General features: G+C 48.1%; 3 protein-coding genes across 3 annotated transcripts; 2 read left to right on the top strand and 1 right to left on the bottom strand.

Moving 5' to 3' along the window:
- Positions 1–3,509: 3,509 nt before the first annotated feature.
- LOC128421735 (zinc finger protein 470-like) lies at positions 3,510–5,271 on the bottom strand. Its single transcript, XM_053404898.1, has one exon. It carries the CDS (start codon positions 5,140–5,142, stop codon positions 3,748–3,750), a length of 1,395 nt encoding a protein of 464 aa, XP_053260873.1. The 5' UTR covers positions 5,143–5,271; the 3' UTR covers positions 3,510–3,747.
- An 8,467-nt stretch (positions 5,272–13,738) lies between these two features.
- On the top strand, positions 13,739–15,237 carry LOC128421765 (putative KRAB domain-containing protein ZNF788). The gene is made up of 3 exons (XM_053404949.1): positions 13,739–13,805; positions 14,048–14,130; positions 14,874–15,237. Exons 1-3 carry the CDS (start codon positions 13,745–13,747, stop codon positions 15,117–15,119), a joined length of 390 nt encoding a protein of 129 aa, XP_053260924.1. The 5' UTR covers positions 13,739–13,744; the 3' UTR covers positions 15,120–15,237.
- Positions 15,238–16,543: 1,306 nt separating this feature from the next.
- LOC128422912 (zinc finger protein 260-like) lies at positions 16,544–21,987 on the top strand. The gene is made up of 3 exons (XM_053407530.1): positions 16,544–16,568; positions 16,640–17,698; positions 19,662–21,987. Exons 1-3 carry the CDS (start codon positions 16,544–16,546, stop codon positions 21,005–21,007), a joined length of 2,430 nt encoding a protein of 809 aa, XP_053263505.1. The 3' UTR covers positions 21,008–21,987.
- The last annotated feature ends 1,207 nt before the right edge of the window (positions 21,988–23,194 follow it).

The following is a 23,194-nucleotide window of genomic DNA, read 5'->3' on the forward strand; positions in this document are numbered from 1 at the left end:
GCAAGGCAGCTGTTGATCTGTTTGCGCGCAGAGCCGCCCCCCCAGGGAGGGGAGGAATTGAGGGGGGCGAAGGAGAGGAAGACCTTCTGGGGATGAACCCCTTCTGGGGACGAGGAGAGCGGGGAAGGGGCTGATCCCGGCAATCCAGCTGCAAAGTGCGCCCCCCTTACAATGTTTACACTGAAAATCCTTCCCTCCCCCCGCCCCCCACGCCATGATCTTAGATCCATTCCAGGTTTTAGGTATTGGTGCACACTGAACAGGGACGCGGGTGGCGCTGTGGGTAATACCTCAGCGCATAGGACTTGCCGATCATCAGGTCGGCGGTTCGAATCCCCGCGGCGGGGTGCGCTCCCGTTGCTCGGTCCCAGCGCCTGCCAACCTAGCAGTTCGAAAGCACCCCCGGGTGCAAGTAGATAAATAGGGACCGCTTACTAGCGGGAAGGTAAACGGCATTTCCGTGTGCTGCGCTGGTTCGCCAGATGCAGCTTGTCACGCTGGCCATGTGACCCGGAAGTGTCTTCGGACAGCGCTGGCCCCCGGCCTCTTAAGTGAGATGGGCACACAACCCTAGAGTCGGACACGACTGGCCCGTACGGGCAGGGGTACCTTTACCTTTACCTGCACACTGAACAGCGGGTTAGGCTTTGTGACTCCTGTGTTAGGAAAAAAAAGTGGCTTTGCTTTTTGCACACAAAGCCCCGACACCCAGGTAAAATTCTTCCCTTGTGTCTCCGTCAGAGGCAAGACAATGAGGCCAGGAAGAAAGCAAGGCAGCTGTTGATCTGTTTGCGCGCAGAGCACCCCCCCCCCCATGCGAGGAGTGAAGCAGCCCAGAACTAAAGCGCGTTGCAATTTGTACATCCTCAAATAATCGACGCCCCCGTCACAGAGAGAGCACCCCAAAAACATCCCCGGTTGCGCCACAAAGTGAGTTGTACATGGAAATCAGCTCAGACTCCATGTTTTGGCAACATGACAAGTCTGTCTGTCAACCGGGATGCCTGACGATTCCTGCTCCCTGCCTTTTCCTGGCCAGCCTGAGAGAGCATTGGAAAGGGCGGATTTCTTGACCCCCGAATCCATCATCGCAGACCCGTTTCATTCAGGCCTAGAGATCTGCTCTTTGGACAAGTCTGCTTGGATCATGTGGATCATCAATGGATCATATGGATCATCACTGGATCATCCATGATGTCATACCCACCTCACGGAGGGGGGGGGCTCAGGAAGAATCTCCTGCCGCGTGACTGGGGGAGTCTGGAGGCTGACGGGGGTCAGACAGGGCTCCTCTTTTGCTTTCCTTACTATTTCAGCTCAGGTTTTACTGAAATGGGTGGATTCATTGAGGAAACGGGGCTAAGCGAAAGCATCCGTTGAAAAGAGGCAAATGTGTATAATTTGTTACCACCCAGTGAGTTGTGTTGCAAAGGCCATTTGCAGAAAGGCTCCTATTGTATCACCTGCGGCTACATGTTTTGATCTTTTTGCGGAAATGTTTTCCTCGGGCTGAGACCATTTGGGGCTTTCAAGGTCAGCACCAACACTTTGAATGGTGCTCAGAAACGGATCTAGAGCCAGTGAGGATTTCTTAGGACCCGTGTTCAGGGGCCAGCTGTTCAGCTGCTGTCCAAAACTGAATGTATCCGTTGCCGGAAGTAATCCATAAGCCTCTCGTCCTCCGCCTTCTCTGGATGCCATTGCAGCGCGATGCTCCTGCTCTCGGGAGAGGGAGAGGCGTGAGTTGAGTGAGCTCGGCTTGCCAAGGGTTAAACGGAATCGAGTTAGATTCCTAGACAGGAAAGTAAGACGGGGGGGGGGCAGGGTCCTCCAGAGCGAAAGCCCAATCCCTCCCTTTCCTGCAAGAAGTCGAGGTTGTCCGCAGATGGAAACATTCAGACATGAAATATACCCTGGTCCCTAAAACCTCACTGCTGCAAGGAAGGAAGGAAGGAAGGAAGGAAGGCAGGCAGAGAAGAGAAAGCACTTCCTCTAGCAGGGCAGAATAAAACCTGTGGAACTCCCTCCCACAAGAGGCAGAGGCCACCAATAAAGGTGGTTTAAAAGAGGAGGAGGCCAATCTGTGGTGGAGGAGGAGGAGGACAGGGTGATGGGTGGCTCCTCTGCTCTGTCTCCCCTATAGGAGGGAGCCCTCTGGCCTGATCCTGCAGGGCTCATTTTCTCCTCCAGTGCTTAGTGTTGGGATGCAGCCAAGGAATTGGGGGCAAATGGCAGCCCCCCAGCTGTGCTGGGCGATCTCCAGTCCTTGGATCAGCATGAAACTGCAACCTGAGCTTCAGAAGCTGGGCATGCACACTCAGCAGAGTAAAGGCACAACAGAAGTGGCTGGAGAGGCATATGTGAGCAGATTTACAAGCAGTTTATTCAGCACACATCAGGACAAAGGAATCATGTCTGCTCTCCTTCATGTCCAAAGCAAGACAGCACCCAACCCGAGGCACCACTTTAGCTAATGAGGCCTCCTGCTGCTGCACCACCGCCGGAGCACGATTTCTGTTCTCATCCTGAAGCAAAGTTATTAACCCGAAGTACTATTTCTGGGTTAGCAGAGTCTGTAACCTGAAGTGTCTGTAACCTGAAGCGTCTGTAACCCAAGGTACCACTGTACTCTCATAGAAAGGAGAGTCCTACTTTATTTGCTTTTGAGTGCACACAGATGCACCCGTCTTGCATGCTTGAGTAAAGCAACTCCAGGCCAGGAGGAGAGTAGGGGCCACGTGTAGAGCAAGTCCCTCACTGAGGTCAAAAACACACAGAGAAGCAGCAGGACTTCTTCGGTAATAATTTACTGAGCTTTCAAAGCATACAGTTCTCACTGGGTCCCCAGTGAGGCACAAAACTTAGCTCCTGAGGGGAAATCCAGTTTCAGAAGTAAAAAAATAGAGCACACAGGATATCTAAGTCAGGCACACAAACCGGCAGAAGGGAGCAAGGGAGGAAAGAGGCTGGAAGGACACAGGGCAATGGATGTGTGTCTTTCGCTTCCTGTCATCTGGGAGGGAAGTCAGCAACTCGGCAGCTGCAGGGGCTTCACAAAGAAAAGCTTTCTGCCGGCTGCTTCCAGGCAAATGAGCATCCCAGAAACACACACTGTGATCTGCGGTGTGTTGCCATATCAGTTGTTTTTGAAAGGTTATCACGATGCGGTCTAGAAACCAGTTTGGAACAATATATCGCCCAGCTTTAATCCTCACTGACCACCAGCAATCCAGATAAACCCTCACCCCTTCTCTATTGAAAGGTACTTTACATGTTAGATTATAATCACATTGTTTGACATTGCCTTCAATATTTCATTACTATACAGTTTTACACATAAATACCAGAACTTCACATACACAAAATGTGTTAAAGACTGATTTCCTGCCGAGTTCATTTCTGTGAAGAAAAGAGTGGACTCTGAGAGGAAGATGTCCCACACTCCAGACACCAAAATGGGATCTTCCATGTGAGAGTCCCTGGATGTTCCTTGAACACTCCATTGTAAATAAAGCACTTTTGCAATCTTTTCATTTAAACTGCTTCTCCTCTCTGAGTTTGTGGATGGTTTGAAGGGTTTCAATTCCTAAAGTTCTTCCTGTCCGTGAGTCTGTTGATTTAGAACTTCCACTAGGGCTCAACCTCTATCTACTTTCCTGATATTTATAAGGTTTGTGTTTTGTGTGAGTTTGTTGACATAAATCAAGGGTTCCTCTCTGACTGAAGCTCCTTCCACAGTCCATACATTTAAATGGTTTCTCTGCTGTGTGTCTGCTGATGTCTTCTAAGTTTTCCATTATCACTGAAGCTCTTTCCGCACTCTATACATTTAAATGGTTTCTCCCCTGTGTGAGTCCGTTGATGTGTTCTAAGGCTTCTATTATCACTAAAGCTCATTCCGCACTCTATACATTTATACGGTTTCTCCCCTGTGTGAGTCCGTTGATGTGTTCTAAGGCTTCCATTATGACTAAAGCTCTTTCCACACTCTATACATTTATATGGTTTCTCCCCTGTGTGAGTCCGTTGATGTGTTCTAAGGCTTCCATTATGACTAAAGCTCATTCCGCACTCTATACATTTATATGGTTTCTCCCCTGTGTGAGTCCGTTGATGTGTTCTAAGTTTTCCATTATCACTAAAGCTCTTTCCACACTCTATACATTTATATGGTTTCTCCCCTGTATGAGTCCGTTGATGTTTTCTAAGGTTTCCATTATCACTGAAGCTCTTTCCGCACTCTATACATTTAAATGGTTTCTCCCCTGTGTGAGTCCGCTGATGTGTTCTAAGTTTTCCATTATCACTAAAGCTCTTTCCACACTCTATACATTTATATGGTTTCTCCCCTGTGTGAGTCCGTTGATGTGTTCTAAGTTTTCCATTATCACTAAAGCTCTTTCCACACTCTATACATTTATATGGTTTCTCCCCTGTGTGAGTCCGTTGATGTGTTCTAAGGCTTCCATTATGACTAAAGCTCTTTCCACACTCTATACATTTATATGGTTTCTCCCCTGTGTGAGTCCGTTGATGTGTTCTAAGGCTTCTATTATCACTAAAGCTCATTCCGCACTCTATACATTTATATGGTTTCTCCCCTGTGTGAGTCCGTTGATGTTTTCTAAGGTTTCCATTATCACTAAAGCTCTTTCCGCACTCTATACATTTATATGGTTTCTCCCCTGTGTGAGTCCGTTGATGTTTTCTAAGGCTTCCATTATCACTAAAGCTCTTTCCGCACTCTATACATTTAAATGATTTCTCCCCTGTGTGAGTCCATTGATGTGTTCTAAGTCTTCCATTATGACTAAAGCTCATTCCGCACTCTATACATTTATATGGTTTCTCCCCTGTGTGAATCCGCTGGTGTAATTTAAGGTCTCCATTCTGACTGAAGCTCTTTCCGCACTCCAGGCATTTAAAATGTTTTTCCCCTGTGTGAATATGTTGATGTAAACTTAAGTGGCCACATTGATGGAAATTCTTCCCACACTCCCTGCAGTGGAATCCTTTCTTGCCCATGTGAGTCCCCTGATGTGTTCTAAGGTTTCCACTATCAGTGAAACGTTTCCCACACTCCATACCTTTACATGGTTTCTCCCCTGTTGGAGGTCGTTGATGTGAACTATGTGTGCTCATTCAATGAACATAGTCCACATTTCACACATTTTAATTTCTATTCCTAATGGGGGGGGGGGAGGTGACCCATCCCCTGGAGTTCTGACTGCCTTCTCCATCTCCTTCTTCAGAGTGGTAGGAAAGGGAATCCTGTTTTGGTTTCAAGGAAGAGAACTAAGGGAAAGAGAACAAATCAAGTTCCATTAGCACCTTCTCCTATTTCAATGTCTCCTACATTCCCTCAACTCCTACCCATGTTCCCATTTTTTAGGAAGTGAAGTTGCAATGTCATCAAATGATAATAATTCATGAGCAACTATCAAAATCCTCAACCAATGTTCATAAAGCAGCTTGATTTTTTAAAGAATGATGTCCTGTCTGATCACGTGCCCATCTTCTGACGCAGGACTATCCTAAAATGACACAGAAAAGCAGGATATTCAAGGCCAAATGATAAACTGTACTTAGTGGAATATGTAGTACCTTGAAAATGTAGTATTGATTCACTAATGGACTGAGGTTGTGTTATTTCTGGGGACATGAATTTGTTCCTGTTCTGTCTTAAATATCATAATCATACGATGTCGTGGGGTGTTAGGGGAGCGGTAGTTCCTTTGGTGGGGGAAATGTCATGCACCTTATGGGGTAATTTATCCACCATTGGTCCCCACCCTGCACTCAGCTCTCACCTGTGGCTTCCAGAAGCTGTCAGCATGCAACAGAGGCCACAATCCCAGGAACGGCTTCAATCGGCCGGCTAAACCAGGTGAGGATAGCTGATGGGTCTCAAATCCTTGGTTTATTAGGGAATTCTGCTGCAGGTGAAGGCAGGCCCTGGTGGATGGAGAGGATGAGAACAACAGTGAATCCCACAGTCAAGAAAGCAGATTCTGCCCCTGCTGCAGAGGAAAGTGAAGGGCAGATGGGGCTCGTCAACCAGGGAAGGAAGCCCATCGAGAAGGAAAACTCTGGTCGTAATACTTTGCTGCCTCGTGAGTTATCTTCAGAAGAAGAAAAGGCTATGGAGGAAAACCTACACAAATCCAGAGTGGAGTCTCTAAGATAGTTACATGGTGTCCTGCACACCTCCTTCCAGCCACTCTTGCAGCCAAGCTGGTGCCTAACGTACTGCTCTGCTTTCCTTGGGACCATATAAGCAAGGCTGAGAAGGGTGTCTTGTTGTCTAGGCAGCCCAGGGCCCCCAAACACACTGCCCAGGCTTGTAGTGCTGCTAACACATCAGTTTCAGGGGGAGCGATGAACTCAGATCTGTGTATCAGAATCTCTCCAATGTGGAATATGTAAAACAGAAGCACTATTTACATCATACATCAATTAAAAAGTATTCAGAATATTTGTCTTTTGAAGAAAAGACCACCAAGTATCCGATGGCCCCTTCAAAGCTAATGAAAGTCTTGTGCCTGGAGCTTTTGGGGGTGCAGGACCAGGAAAGCTTCTGCCACCATGATCCCTCCAATTGGGATTTAGGCCTCATCATGCAACAGAAACTGCCCTGGTTGCGCTCGTTGATAATCTCAGATGCGCTAGAGTCTGAGGGGAAAGCTGTTTCCTGGTTCTGCTAGATCTCTCAGTGGCTTTGGAGACGTTTGGCCATGGTGTCCTTCTGGACCCTCGAGGAGAGCTGGGGAAATGGTTATGCAGTGGTTCCCCTCCTTCCTCCTGGGCCATGTCCAGAAAGTGGTGTTGGGGGATGACTGTTCTGACCCCTGGGCTCTCACTTGTGGGGTGCCTCAGGGCTCCGTCCTCTCCCCCATGCTTTTTAATATCTATAGGAAGCTGGTGGGAGAGATCATCAGGGGTTTTGGGCTGGGTGTTCACCAGTATGTGGGTGATACCCAGCTCTTCTTCTCATTTAAATTGGAACCAGAGAAGGTGGTGAATGCCCTGTGTTGGTGCCTGGAGGTGGTTTGAGGATGGGTGGCAGCTAACAGATTGAGGTTGAATCCTGACAAGACAGAAGTACTGTCCCTGGGGAACAAGGGGTGGGCAGGTGTGGGGGACCCCCTGGTCCTGAATGGGGTAACTGTGGCCCTAAAGGACCAGGTGCACAGCCTAGGGGTCATTTTGGACTCACAGCTGACCATGGAGGCGCAGCTCAATTCTGTGTCCAGGGCAGCTGTCTAGCAGCTCCATCTGGAACGCAGGCTGAGACCCTCCTTCCCTGCACACTGTCTTGCCAGAGTGGTGCATGCTCTGGTTGTTTCTGGCTTGGACTACCGCTATGTGGTCTACATGGGGCTACCTTAGAAGGTGACCCAAAACTGCAACTGAATCGGAGCAGCCGCCGACACCACATATCACTGCTCCTAAAGGATCTTTCCTGGCTCCCAGCACATTTTCAAGCACAATTCAAATTGTTAGTGCTGATCTTTAAATTGTCAATGTTGCATTTTCCAGGCATAGAAAAGTATTGATCTAATGCAGGCTTCCTGAAACTCGGCAGTTTCCTTTCTGCTGAGAGCTGGTGGTGGGATAAGTTGCGATGAGGTTATGAAGAACCTTTCTTGTTTTGGGGAACCAGATGAAGCTGGTTTAAACTGGAGTGAGCCAGGCTTGTTATCCAGTCCCAAGGTTCCTCTGACATTTAATAGAATATAAATTACAAGGCCGAAAGGCGCCTGGTCCCACTTCCTAGTCTCCTATTTCTCTACTCAGCTTGTGTGATTTATACATGAGTGCTGTTTTGGTATGCTGAGTTAGGGTTTTACATAAGTTAAGTTTTTCCTCTTTTTTTGGATCCTGTTATGCTTCTTTGCCTTCAGTAAAAAAGTTATTTGCTGAATGAGATCGTTATGGAGCAGCAAGATCTGCAACCTAAAGGCCTCAACAGCCTCGGCCCTGTACACCTGAAGGAGCATCTCCCCCAAAATCTCTCCGTCTGGACAGGCAGGTGGTCCTTCGAAGGTCTTCTGCTGATTCCCCCCCCCCTGCGAGAAGCGAAGTTACAGGGAAGCAGGCAGAGGGCGAGGAAATGGGCAACATTCTGACATTTAGAAGACAGCTGAAGGCAGCCCTGTATCGGGAGGTTTTTAATGTTTGATGTTTTACTGTCTTTTATTTGTACTGGAGCCATGCAGTGGAAGAGAAACTTAAAGATGGACGCCTGAGAGAGAGGAAAAGGTTTCTGGCTGCATCCTGGGTGGGATTGCAGAAATGAAGAGCCGCTTCTGAGAAGGCCTCTCCCCTCCCCTCTTCCTGGACAGGGCAGGGGCTTATGGGGTGGGAAGAGGATGGAGCTTGCAGGAAGGAAGGGGAGGGGGGACACGACCCCCCACTTTCCAGGGATCCCTCTCTGGTCTCCTTGAAGGGGTGGCCGATTCCTGGGTGGGAGGGAGAAGCCAAGGCGGCCCCTACAGAGAATCCCCGCAGGCGCCACCATGGTGAAGTCCCCCCAAAGACTGGTCTTCCTCTCTCCCCCACACCAGTGCTGCACTTCCCTGCCCCAGGGATGCTCCCCCTCCCCACTTCCTCGACTCCCTCCCTCTGTCCCAGAGGCCCCCCTTGGCGCGGCTCTGGCTTTATCCGTGCGGAGCCCACAGGACCCCAGGGATGCCTGCGCGGGGGAAACGGGGCAAGGGGGCCCTCGTGGGGACCCCCTGCGTAGCTTCCCCATGTCCGCCGCTGCCAAGGCGCCTAAGGGGCCAAGGAAAGCCCCCTTCGCAGCACGCGCGCAGGGATCCAGACCCCACGGAAGGCGCTTGGGGGAGCTGGCGGGGGTCTCTGGGTCCTTTTATCCCCTCTCCCCCCCCGTGACCCCTTTACCTCTTTGTTCTCGCTCCCGATTCTCCTTTCCTTTCCTGCAACATCCACGGGGGTCCCCTGCCGCCCCTCTTCCCTTTTCCGAAAAGCGCCCCCCCCCCCGAGCTACGCCGCAGAGCAGCAATCCGGCCCAAAAGCTCCACGTCCGGGAGAAGCAGGCAGGTTGGGAGGGGGGCTCTCTCCGCTCATTCCGGAAACAGAAGCCGGATTGGAGGAGGAGGAAGAGGTGCGACATACGGGGGAGGGGTTGAGGGTTGTGGGGGCGGGGTGAGAGGAGGATGTACCGGGAGGGGAGGAATTGAGGGGGGCGAAGGAGAGGAAGGTTTCCCCCTTCCTTCTTCCTTCTGGGGATGAGGAGAGCGAGGAAGGGGCTGATCCCGGCAATCCAGCTGCAAAGTCCGCCCCCCCCTACAATGTTTACACTGAAAATCCTTCCCTCCCCCCGCCCCCCACGCCATGATCTTAGATCCATTCCAGGTTTTAGGTATTGGTGCACACTGAACAGCGGGTTAGGCTTTGTGACTCCTGTGTTAGGAAAAAAAAGTGGCTTTGCTTTTTGCACACAAAGCCCCGACACCCAGGTAAAATTCTTCCTTTGTGTCTCCGTCAGAGGCAAGACAATGAGGCCAGGAAGAAAGCAAGGCAGCTGTTGATCTGTTTGCGCGCAGAGCACCCCCCCCCCCATGCGAGGAGTGAAGCAGCCCAGAACTAAAGCGCGTTGCAATTTGTACATCCTCAAATAATCGACGCCCCCGTCACAGAGAGAGCACCCCAAAAACATCCCCGGTTGCGCCACAAAGTGAGTTGTACATGGAAATCAGCTCAGACTCCATGTTTTGGCAACATGACAAGTCTGTCTGTCAGCCGGGATGCCTGACGATTCCTGCTCCCTGCCTTTTCCTGGCCAGCCTGAGAGAGCATTGGAAAGGGCGGATTTCTTGACCCCCGAATCCATCATCGCAGACCCGTTTCATTCAGGCCTAGAGATCTGCTCTTTGGACAAGTCTGCTTGGATCATGTGGATCATCAATGGATCATATGGATCATCACTGGATCATCCATGATGTCATACCCACCTCACGGAGCGGGGGGGGGCTCAGGAAGAATCTCCTGCCGCGTGACTGGGGGAGTCTGGAGGCTGACGGGGATCAGACAGGGCTCCTCTTTTGCTTTCCTTACTATTTCAGCTCAGGTTTTACTGAAATGGGTGGATTCATTGAGGAAACGGGGCTAAGCGAAAGCATCCGTTGAAAAGAGGCAAATGTGTATACTTTGTTACCACCCAGTGAGTTGTGTTGCAAAGGCCATTTGCAGAAAGGCTCCTATTGTATCACCTGCGGCTACATGTTTTGATCTTTTTGCGGAAATGTTTTCCTCGGGCTGAGACCATTTAGGGCTTTCAAGGTCAGCACCAACACTTTGAATGGTGCTCAGAAACGGACCGGGAGCCAGTGAAGATTTCTTAGGACCCGTGTTCAGGGGCCAGCTGTTAGGGGGCCAGCTGTTCAACTGCTGTCCAAAACTGAATGTATCCCTTGCCGGAAGTAATCCATAAACCTCTCCTGCTCCGCCTTCTCGGGATGCTATTGGTGCGCGATTCTCCGGCTCTCGAGAGAGGGAGAGGCGTGAGTTGGGTGCGCTCGGCTTGCCAAGGGTTAAACGGAATCGAGTTAGATTCCTAGACAGGAAAGTAAGACGGGGGGGGGGCAGGGTCCTCCAGAGCGAAAGCCCAATCCCTCCCTTTCCTGCAAGAAGTCGGGCGTGTGGGGGTCCCGTTGGTTCGGCTCTGCAGAGGCTGCCTGGAGGCACCTGCTGGGATCCGGTGAGTCTCCTCTCTCCCAGGATAGGGCCCATGGGGAGAGCGGGGGTCCCAGCGCTGCATGGCAAGAGGGGGGGCAAGTCAGGGCGCGGAGGGTCGCAGGAGGGCGGCAGCTCTGCGCTTCCTTTGCATGGATGCGCTGCTGACCCCTTGGGTCCAGGAGTGGGGAAATGCATGCAGAGAAACCCCATTCAGATGTATGGATCAGTCCCCTTTTATGACAGAGGTTGTCCGCGGATGGAAACATTCGGACATGAAATATATCCTGGTCCCTAAAACCTCACTGGTGCAAGGAAGGAAGGAAGGAAGGAAGGAAGGAAGGAAGGAAGGAAGGCAGAGAAGAGAAAGCGCTTCCTCTTGCAGGACAGAGTAAAACCTGTGGAACTCCCTCCCACAAGAGGCAGAGGCCACCAATAAAGGTGGCGTTAAAAGAGGAGGAGGCCAATCTGTGGAGGAGGAGGAGAGGGCAATGGGTGGCTCCTCTTCTCTGTCTCCCCTATAGGAGGGAGGCCTCTGGCCTGATCCTGCAGGGCCCATTTTCTCCTCCAGTGCTCAGTTCCTCCAGATGCAAGCGTGGCCTCTCAGATTGCCTGGGGTTGAGCTAGATGATCCTTGGGGTGCCATCCACTTCTATAGTTCTATGAAAGCACCACTGGAGGTCTCACAAGCCAAGGCATTGAGAGCAGGAGAGGTCCTGCTGGAAAGGAAACAACCAGTGCAACTGTTTTAAAACAGGAATCCAATGTGTTTGTTGTGGGGGGACTCAGTGGGGAGGGGTAGACCCATGGATGCCACCTTGATCTCCTTGGACAAAGAGGTGGGAGAGAAATGCCCTTCATAAAGAGAGGCAGCCCAGCCAATCATCTGGCTGCTGCATTTTGGACCAGTTCCCGAGTCGCCTTCAAGGCAGTTCCACACAGAGAGCGTTGCAACCATCCCATCTGGTGCAGAGCAGGGAAGACCAGGGCCATGTCTTTTCTGTCCCAAAAGGTCTGTGGGGTGGGGAACTAGCCTGAGCTGGACATGGGCACCTGAGCCTCAAGCGACCATGATGGACCCAGGAGTGCCCTCAAGTATTCATGACTGGGGAGGGGGCATGTTAAGCAATGTAACATCATCATCATTATTGCTTGTTCCCTGCCCATCACCCGAATTTCCAAGAGCAGATTACAAAATTTAAAAAACAGCAATAAGAACAGTTGAAAACACATTACACGCTTAGAAAGCCGAGTCCCACTTTATTTGCTTTCGAGTGTTGTTGTCCTTTGACCCCACCCACATGTCATTTGGCCCTCAGAAGTTAGCCAGATAAGGGAATAAATGTGCTCTGAATGGGGTTGGGCAGGAGACAACTCTTGAGGAGTCCTGAGTTAGGACCTCCACCATAACCCAATGCTCAGATAACACTCAGTACAAATGAGTCACTTGTCAATCACAGTTCTGACTTCATTCCTTGATTGAAAACTCTGAAAGGCAGCAGCAACCAGGCTGATTCATCTCTCAGAAAGACCAGCAGTTCCCTGCACATTTTGAATGGTCACTTTCCCTCTAGGAGGGCTGGAGACTTACCGTATTTTTCTCTCCATAAGACACACTTTTTCCCTCCTAAAAAGGGGAAATGTGTGTGCGTCTTATGGAGGGAATGCAGGCGGGAGGCAGGCAGAAAGCACCCCCAAGAGCCGCACATACGCTCCGCCCGGCTCTTGCAGGCTTTTCCCCGAGGAGGGAGGAGGGACTGACGTGGCCAGTCAGTCCCTTCTCCCTCCTCGTAGAAAAGCCCGCAGGAGCCGTGCACCCTTTAAAGAGCGTGTGGCTCTTGCTGGCTTTTGTGGGAGGTGGGGGAAGGGACAGAGGGCAGCCCCTCAGTCCCTTCCCCCACCTCCTGGAAAAGCTCCCAAGAGCCACACTCCCTTTCACTAGCCGCGTGGAGCATGTGTGCGGCTCTTGGGGGCTTCTCCCTCCTGGGGAAAAGCCTGCAAGCGCCCCACACACGCTCCACGCGACTCGTGAAAGGGAGCACTGAGCAGAGCCTGGGATGCATACAGGCTCTGCTCAGAGCTCCCTTTAAAAATATTTTTTTTCTTGCATCCCCTTCTAAAAACTAGGTGTGCCTTATGCTCTGGTGCATTTTATGGAGCGAAAAATACGTTTTCCTTCTCCTTTCTAAAGAAACCTCAAGAGTCTGGGTTGTGGTGCAGTCCAGAGCTGGCTCTTCCAAGACTCATACATACTTCCTCACGGAATATTTTTCTCTTCCAGGCAATATGTCAGTTTTGTAACAGAGCGATGTATTTGCTTTGTAGAATTTGCAAGGATCTCTAATTCAGACAGACAGAGCTTGGCAGAAGATCAAGGGATTCTCTCTCTTGGAGGCTTCCTGAGAGCACAGATGGATGAGAAAAACTCAGCTGGCCCTGAAGCAGGAAGAGGCCATGCCATCAGAACCGGGAGCAGTGGGGGATTCTGGGGAAAAACTGTGCAGAAGATCCTGGGTGAGGAGGACACTCTCCGCTCAGAGGTGCAGAGCCAGCAATTGAGGCAGTTCTGCTTCCAGGAGGCCAAAGGACCTCGAGAGGTTTGCAGCCGACTCTACCACCTTTACCATCAATGGCTGAAGCCAGAAAGGCACACGAAAGCTGAGATGCTGGACCTGGTGATCTTGGAGCAGTTCCTGGCTGTCCTTCCACTGGAGATGGAGAGCTGGGTGAGGGAATGTGGAGCGGAGAGCAGTTCTCAGGCGGTGGCCCTGGCCGAAGGTTTCCTACTGAGTCAGGCGGAGGAGAGAAAGCAGGCAGAGCAGCAGGTGAGAGAGACTTTCATCTAGATACTCCAAAGGGGCTCCGAACGTGAGTGACAATATCTGAAAATTCTCTGTTAATATACCATCCTTTTTTGGAAAGCAGCCATTCAATGCTATCAGATTGCCCTTCAGTTTTTGCCTCTGTCATTCCTTTTCTAACTCTTCTTCATAGTTTCTGTTTTGAATATTTGTTGCTATTTCAGAGACAGAATCTGTTTGCAGAAATGGGCCCAGATTCCTCTGAGACCAAAAGGACTCCGTTGAAAACCAGAGAGAGGCTGCTGGGTAAGGAAGGAGTCCGTTCTCCATTTGGTTCCTTTCTGTGGATATCAAAACAAATCCATGGGTTGTTTTCCTCTTTTTTTGGGGGGGTAGACACTTGGGGCCAGGAGCACCAAGGAGGGAGTTGTATTTTTTAACCCAACTAAATTATGAAATGGGTCCAAATGTCCAGATGCACTCAGAAGGTGAGACTTTTTGGAGAGCAGCTGCACTCCTGGCTTCCCACTTACCTCTGTCTCTTGCAGGTGACCAGATGATGCCAGCAAGACCTCCTCTTCCATCTATTCCTGGTGTGGAGGGAGAAGCAACGGCTGTGGAAGCAGCTCAGGTAGAGGGAGGGAGCCCTGTGGGGAAGGGGGCTGAGGGGTGGGGCAGCCAGGGTGCCTCTGGCCCCCCAAAAATCTCTCTCCTCCTCTTGGCTTCTGTCCAAGCTTCTCTTAAGGCGTCTTTGTCAAGGGCAGCTTGGACAGAAGCCAAGAGGTTGGGAATGCCATTCGAGAAACTTAATGTGCTGAGAATAAGGAACAGCCACCTTGCCTTAACTCACCTTCTGAAGGTCAATAAGATCATTCATAAGTCATTGTAGTTTTATTTCTAGAGTTATCATTGAATGCTAAAATAGACTTCTAAGCAGTTCATCAAGGCTACAAAAAAACGGTTCCCAGGATTCACCTATCCTGTCACATCAGTTGCACAATGGGGCTTTTCCCCCCCTTCTCCTCCCTCCATTCCTGCAGTGCACTTCTTGAAGTTGTCTTTAGGGCATCATAAGGGTCTCCCCCCACCCAAGAACATCACATGGGGAGCAGAGAGGGGATCCTTCCATCTGGCACAGACAGAAGGATTTTAAGAACACAATGTAGAGTTCTACCCATTTAAACTAAGATTAATGTCCATCACTAAATCACACAAGAATTCCACTAAGACATTAAAAAGAGCACCCAAATTAAAATCTGCAGCAGGACGATCCCATTGAAACAAAACACCATTTAATAAGCAGAAAGAAACAGAGCAATGTGTAGCAGACAACCTTAGTGCTGTCTAAAGAGGATCTTTCCCTTTCTCTCTTAGGGTCCAGTGTGCTTTGAAGATGTCGCTGTTCGTTTCACAGATGAGGAATGGGCGTTGCTGGATCCTGACCAGAGAGCTCTGCATAAGGAAGTCATGGAGGAGAATTGTGGGATAGTGGCCTCTCTCAGTAAGGCTCCCTTGTGGATCATAATTTCTCTTTGGAAATTCCATGCATCTCTCTCTGTGATAAGCCTCCCTGGTTTTGAGGGAGCTCTGCAGGGCCACTTGCAGCACCTGGGATTCTAATACCCTCAAACTCACCTTAAATGGAGGTCTATCGACTGTTTTGACCTTGGACATGATCAAGCCAGCATAGACCTTGCTGAGAATGGAATGGGAACATGCTGGGAATTTGAGGTTAGGAAAGCACATCTTTTCTTTTTTTTAAAGAAATATTTATTAAGATTTTACAAAAACAGATACACAAAAACACATCATAAACACATAATAAAAAAAACAAAAAAAATTAGAATAAACACACAGAAAAAATACAAAAAATTAAAAACAATTCTTTTTCATAACTTAAAACTCATTTGCTTGTTTCTTTGACTTCCTCACACCTCCCCTTCTTGTATTCCCATTTAAATAATCAAATCAGCAAATCCTTACCCTCTTTCGTTTATCTTATCTCTATAACTTAACATTTTATAACTCAGTATTTTCATCCATTATCAATTAATTTTTCCATATTCTTATTAACTTTGTTACAAATACCACTTATTTCCAATCCAACATCATTTTAATTACGTTTTAACCCATTTATACCCTTTTTCCATATTCTTGAAGCATTACAGCTGGAAACCACTTAATTTCTATCCAACATCATTCTAACATTCATTAATTTTACAATATTTCTGTAGATAGTCTTTAAATTTCTTCCAATCTTCTTCCACTGCCTCTTCTCCCTGGTCCCGGATTCTGCCAGTCATTTCTGCCAATCCCATATAGTCCAAAGCATATCTTTGTTTGACACTGACCTGCCTTGTATTGCCCAAAATCTTCCTGACACAGAGCATTGAGGGGTTTTTCTGATGGTTGTAATTGTCCACAATTCACTTCACAAAGCAGCTTGCTCAACACGCAGTCCTAGTAGACCTTCATCTTGGTATTGAACGGTTAGCATCCCATTCGCCCATACTCTTTTGGAGAGGTGAGCCGTTGCCGTAACTGCCTCGCCAGTACACTTGTCCAGGTCAGCATCAACGAAGAGGTTGTTGGTTTCTTAGGTAGACACAATCATCCACCACCTCCATTGTCTGAAACTCGCATGGTGCTAGGCACATTTTGCAACAGGGAATGTCATACACACGAGCAGTTTCCGAGCTCTGCTCGCAGAACCTAAGATTTCGGATTAAAAGTGCAGAGTGGAAGGAAAGGAGGACCTTTTTCTGCCTCCCCACTTCCAGCTACTCTTTAAAGACTGAAGGAGAGACCTTCTTTAAAAATCAGAGGGGTGGGCAGGGGAAGGACTAGACCATGTGAAAAATGAACATATTATTTTAGCTGCTGTTCATTCCTTTTCAGCTTTGTATTTTTGTCAGAAGAGAGTGCATATGGACATACCATTTTTGAGCCCATAACCTAGGTTTAAGGTCCTCTTTATGTCCTAGCTGTCCTATCTCTGTTTCTAACACTACCCACCTCTAGTGTGTGGTCAGCAGTGTTGATGCATGGAATTCTTCCTCTATCACATGGGTTAGAGATCAATATTCAATACAGTGGCACTCCATTTCTTCCTGCAGCTCTAATCCATTTCCTCATTGCAGGTGGTGATGATTCGGAAATAGAGAGAGAGGATGCCCATGACAGAATCCGCACAGTGGAGAAGCCATTGCCACTCTTGGAGTGTGGAGAGAGCTTCAGTCACAGTTCCCATTCGACTACCCACCAAAGAAATGCTATTGGGAAGAAACCCTCTCAGTTCTCTGAATGGGGGGGAAGTTTCTGTTGGAATGAAAGCCTCACTTCACAGGAAATAATTCACACAGGGGAGGACCCACTAAAATACTTGGAATGTGGAAAGAGCTTCAGTACGAGTGCACATTTCATTTCACATCAAATAATTCATACAGGCAAGAAACCCTATCAGTGCTTGGAATGTAGGAAAAGCTTTAATACAAGCAAAACCTTCCGTAAACACCAAAGAATTCACAGGGGGGAGAAGCCATTTCAATGCCGAGAGTGTGGAAAGAGCTTCAGTCAGAGAACCCATCTCACAGCCCATCAAATAATTCATACAGGTGAGAAACCCTATCAGTGCTCGGAATGTGGGCGGAGCTTCAATCACAGGACGACTCTCACGGCCCATCAAAGGATTCACAGTGGTGAGAAACCCTATCAGTGCTCAGAATGTGGGAAGAGTTTCACTGTGAGCTTCCATCTCACTTCCCACCAAAGAATTCATACCGGGGAGAAACCATATCAATGTGTGAATTGTGGAAAGGGCTTCACCCAAAAGGTAAGTCTCACTTCCCATCAAAGAATTCACAGTGGTGAAAAACCTTATCAATGCATGGAATGTGGGAAGAGCTTCAGTCGGAAGCAAAGTCTCACTTCCCACCAAAGAATTCACAGTGGTGAGAAACCCTATCAGTGCTTGGAATGTGGAAAGAACTTCAGTCTCAGGGCCCATCTCACTACCCATCAAAGCATTCATACCAGGAAGAAACCCTATCGATGCTTGGATTGTGGAAAGAGTTTCCTACAGAGAGTTGATCTCACTTCTCACCAAAGAATTCACACAGGGGAGAAACCATATCAGTGCTTGGAATGTGGGAAGAGCTTCACTGTGAGCGCTGGTCTTACTTCCCACCAAAAAATTCATATTGGGGAGAAACCCTATCGACTTCCGGGTTAGCGCCATCGTCTAATGGCGGATTGCCTCCGAGCTCCAGAGGGAATCGGCTCAGCATGGGTCGGGTCCTGACGCGCCGGCAACGCGGGGACCCCTAAAAACCACAGGCGTGGAAACCTGTGGACCTGGTGACTCGGTGGGCACCTTTGCGGCCCCCGACCCGCGAAGGAGCCTTTTTAAAGGTTCCGGAACGGGGGACGGGGAGCGGCGCGGTGCTGAGAGTCCTCTGCTTCCCCTGCTGAGTGAAGCCGCATGCCATGGACGGAGAGCGCTGACTTCTTCCTTGAAATATCGGGACTAAAAGTAACAACCCGTGAGTAATACGGAAATTGGACTTAAAAGGAAATATTTTTTTTTTGGATCTGGAACGAACGGGGTAGGCGCAAAAAGGAAGTCCGTCTCCCCGCCTTGTAAACATCTTAAAGCAAGGACTAGCTAACTAAGGTTGAGAGAATAATTTCTTTCTTATTGGATAAAAGTTATTAATTCCACGACTTGGCAGTTTAAGCTTGTTTGCTGGAGGATAAGAGTTGTTTTTAAGAGCTGAAGGGCAACCCCCCCGGGACCTGGGAGCGATCCGCGAGAGAGCCTGTTTAAGAGACATAGAAGATTTTGACAGCTGTCAAATTAGCTGTCAAAGTTGGGAAAGAAAGAGAACATTGGTTCTGTGGTCTCTGCTGGACATATTTGCTACAATTTGGTTATAAATTGTTGGAAACAAGGAGGAATTGATACAAACTAATTTGACTTTTGGCTTTTTTATGAACTAAGTAACCAGAATCCCTCTAGAGGAGGTTCTGGGACACTACAATGGCTGCAAGTGGAAAAATACTGATGGAGCTAAATAGAACTTGGTTTCTTCTGGGAAAGCTACAAGAACAAAATGATGTTTTGGCTATAAGGGTCAAAACATTGAATGAAACAGTAAACAATTTTACTGAACTTAGTAAGGACTTGACTCAAGTCTCTGCAACTGAACAAAAGGCCCTTGCAGCGGAACAAAAAGTTTTGGTAGCCGAACAGGAAGAGAAGCTTGAGAAAATTGAGAAAGTGGGAAAAGAAATATATGAGGTGCTGGAGAGTAAGGAAGGAGGAGCAACAATGCCACAGATGAAGGAAAGCCAGAGGCCTGTCAAAAAGGATACAAAGGAAAATAAGAACTGGATGAGGGAAATTTGGTTTGAATTGGTGAATGAAGAATGGAGAGACCTCCCCAGGAGATCTGAAGATTTGTGGATTATAAATTTGATCAAGTTAGAAGTTGGAGCTTTTGGGACATTTGGACTCAAAAAGATCGAGAAACAAGATTTGAGCTCCACTTTTAAATATGGAGATCTGGCTGGAAGAAAAATGGACATTACTGAGACAGAGCTTCCCCGAGTTTTGGTTTTTGGTATAAAGGACTATCAAAAAAACCGGCAGAGAGGAATTGAGAGAGAATTACGAGCCTCGGACGTGAGATCTCCAGGCTGATTGCAGATAGGATGATAGATATTGATGGGGGATCAAAACCGGGAAAAGGGGGGTGGGGATTGGGAACCTAAAGGGTGTATAACTATATTTTGATTCTTTATTTTATTTTGTCAGGGGTATTAAAATGGGGAATTCATGGAAGGGTATTGGGGTCAACCTTAGAAAAAGATTTAAAGAATGGGTACTGAGGTACAAAGATGGATGTTTATAAGCTAAAATTGGTTATCTAAAATGAATTAAATACAATAATGAATTAAATATAATAAGGTTAAAAAATTGGGGATAAGAACTTGTTGAACTAATAATTGGAAATGGAATACAAGAGAGGGAGGTGTGGGGAAGTCATGGAAATATGCTATTGAAAAAAAGGTTGTAAAAGATGTTTGTTTTTTTCTTTTTTTCCTTTTTTCTTTTTTAATCTTTTTTGTCTTTTTGGAAAATCTTAATAAACATTTTTTTGGGGGAAAAGAAACCCTATCAATGCGTGAATTGTGGAAAGAGCTTCACCCAGAAGCAAAGTCTCACTTCCCACCAAAGAATTCACAGTGGTGAGAAACCCGATCAGTGCTTGGAATGCGGAAAGAGTTTCTGCCAGAGAGTCAATCTCACTCACCACCAAAGAATTCACACAGGTGAAAAACCCTATCAGTGCTTGGAATGTGGGAAAAGCTTCAGTCTGAAGCAAAGTCTCACTTCCCACCAAAGCATTCATACCGGGGATAAACCCTATCGATGCTTGGATTGTGGAAAGAGTTTTTGCCAGAGAGCTGATCTCACTTCCCACCAAAGAATTCACACAGGAGAGAAACCCTATAAGTGCTTGGAATGTGGAAAAAATTTCCGCCAGAAAGTCAACCTCACTTCCCACCAAAGAATTCACACAGGAGAGAAACCCTATCAGTGCTTGGAATGTGGGAAGAGTTTCCGCCAGAAAGTCAACCTCACTTCCCACCAAAGAATTCACACAGGGGAGAAACCCTATAAGTGCTTGGAATGTGGAAAGAGCTTCAGTCATAAGCAAAGTCTCCCTACCCATCAAAGAATTCACAGTGGTGAGAAACCTTATCAGTGCTTAGAATGTGGGAAGGGCTTTGGTAAGAGGACCAAGCTCATGGCCCATCGACGAACTCACAGTGGTGAGAAACCCTATCAATGCTTGGATTGTGGAAAGAGCTTCAGCCAAAGGGCCAATCTAACTTGCCATGAAAGAATGCACACAGGGGAGAAACCGTATCACTGCTTGGAATGTGGGAAGAGCTTCAACCAGAAGCAAAGTCTCACTTCTCACCAAAGAATTCACACAGGGGAGAAACCTTATCAGTGCTTGGAATGTGGAAAGAGCTTTGGTAAGAGGACCAAGCTCATGGCTCACCAAAGAATTCACAGTGGTGAGAAACCCTATCAATGTGTGAAATGTGGAAAGAGTTTCTGCCAGAAAGCCCATCTCACTTCCCACCAAAGAATTCACACAGGGGAGAAACCATATCAGTGCTTGGAATGTGGAAAGAGCTTCAGTAAGAGGACCAACCTCATGGCCCATCAAAGAATCCACACTGGGGAGAAACCCTATCAGTGCTTGGAATGTGGGAAGAGCTTCACCCGGAAGGACAACCTCACTTCCCACCAAAGAATTCACAGTGGTGAGAAACCATATCAGTGCTTGGAATGTGGAAAGAGCTTCAGTAAGAGGACTAACCTCATGGCCCATCAAAGAGTTCATACAGGGGAGAATCATAGAATTTTAGACCTGCAGGAGACTTCTGGGTCGTCTAGTCCACTGCAGGACTCTCAACTAAAGCTTCCATGACATATTGCCTTCAAACTTCTCCTTACAAACCTCCAAGGCAGGAGAGTCCACAACCTTCCAAGGGCATCTCTAATTTGAAGCCATTGATTTGGGTGCCAGCCTCCAGAGCCGGTGAAAACAAGCTTGTTCAAGCTTCCACGTGACACCCCTTCCTGTTCCTCAGAAGGCTTGGTTTCCCAACGCTTAATTGCCTTGCTCACCCCCCTCTGCACACCTTCCAGCTTGTCAAAATCCTTCTTAAATTGGGGCACCCAGAACTGGACACAGGACTCCAGGTGTGGTCTGAACAAGGCAGAAGAAAGTGGGACTATTACTTTTCTTGATCTGGACACTTGACTTCTTTGGACGCAGCCTAGAATAACAGCCTATTTCGCTGATGTTGACTCATGTTAGTCTTGTGGTCCACTAAGACCCCAGGTCTTTTCCATATGTACTACTGACAAGCCTGGTATGTCCCATCTTATATTTGTGCACCTGATTCGTCTTGCCTAAGAGCAGAATCTTACCTTTCTTCTTAGCGAAATTTATTGGATGCCTTTATATACCACCTGTTTCTTCAAGAAGCTCAGTGTGGTCTTAAGTCGCTCTCCCCCTCATCGTTTAATCCTGACAACAACCCTGTGAGGTAGGTTGGGCTGTGAAGCCATCACCCAGTGAGCTGCATGGCTGAGTGGGGATTTGAACCCAGGTCTCCCAGTTCCTAGTCCAAAACTCTTAAGCACTGCACCCCACTGACTCTCGAATGAGACTCTTGGAAAGTGCATGCATGCACATTTACCAAAAGTTTCAGTGCAATGTCTTGGTGTTTGTAGTTAAAGTTTTATACACATGTATCAATGACATTAATATAATAATGGTAATTACAGTAGAAGAGTAAATTTTAGGAAATGCTAGATGGTGATAGGGGTAGTTTGGAGTTTGGAATGCTGGGATTGAGCAATTGAACTGAAAAATTTCCACATAAATCACAAGATCTAAAATATAAAAACAAAACATCAACAGCAACAACCCCCCCAAAAAACCACAAATTCAAGAGTCTGTTCAGCAGCCTCAGCTTTTGCAGCTGGAGTCAATCCAGGCTCTGCCCTCCCAGGCTAGGTGGAAAAGGTCTCTAAGGAGAGAGCCCGTCTTCTGGGACCTGCAGCCAAGATGGTTGGCTGCAACCATTGGAGGGTGGAATGGAATGGGACAGTGGTGGCAATTGTGGAGCAGGGTTGGTTAGACCTGTAGTAGAGAAACAGCATTATAATCCCCGTTGTTGCAGCTGTAGCAAAGTTTCAAAAGGAAAAGAAAAGAAAAGAGAACATTTGAAACCACATGTTTATGTCTATTTTTTAAATAAATCAGTTTAATGAATCGATGCACACTTCCTCCTTTGCAGTGGCGTAGCGTGGGGGGTGCAGGGGGGGCCGGCCGCACCGGGCGCAACATCTGGGGTTAGGGCAAATCCACGGGTTAGGGGGCGCAAATCCACGGGTTAGGGGGCGCAAATTACTTGCCTTGCCCCGGGTGCTGACAACCCACGCTACGCCACTGCTCCTTTGTTATGTTTGGGGTGAAGTGTTGAAGAGTTCTCTGTGGTGGCAACAGGAATAAAGGGGAGTTTGGCAGAAGATCCATCTCCTAGCCGTGCACCTTGAATGAAAAGGGAAGGTGGCCCAGGGATGGGGGGGCAGGGCCAGAGCCCCTCTGAGCAAAGGCGGTGGGGGCTCAACATGGGGAGATAAACTAGAGGGCACTCGGAGAGTTCAAAGTGCTTCATAAAAACCAACTCTGCTGTCTTTACAACCTCCCTATGAGGTGGACCTGTAGCATTTCCACATAAATGTGGGAAGTCAAAGAGAGGAGGAGGAGAGCAGAGAGGGGCGTGAAGCAGAGACTCTGTCCCTCTGCCCTCTTGCAAGTTGCACACACACAATGCGCTCTGATTTGCGTTGCCCATTCACATCTGTTTTAGGCCCCCAGGCATTTACTGAAACAGTCTAGGTGCTGATTTTTAAAGTACTTGATGTTGTTGTTTAGTCGTTTAGCTGTGTCTGACTCTTCGTGACCCCCTGGACCAGAGCACGCCAGGCACTCCTGTCTTCCACTGCCTCCCACAGTTTGGTCAAATTCATGCTGGTAGCTTCGAGAACACTGTCCAACCATCTTGCCTCTGTCATTCCCTTCTCCTTGTGCCCTCCATCT

This window comes from Podarcis raffonei, chromosome 10 (assembly GCF_027172205.1).
Source record: "Podarcis raffonei isolate rPodRaf1 chromosome 10, rPodRaf1.pri, whole genome shotgun sequence".
Taxonomy (NCBI): domain Eukaryota; kingdom Metazoa; phylum Chordata; class Lepidosauria; order Squamata; family Lacertidae; genus Podarcis; species Podarcis raffonei.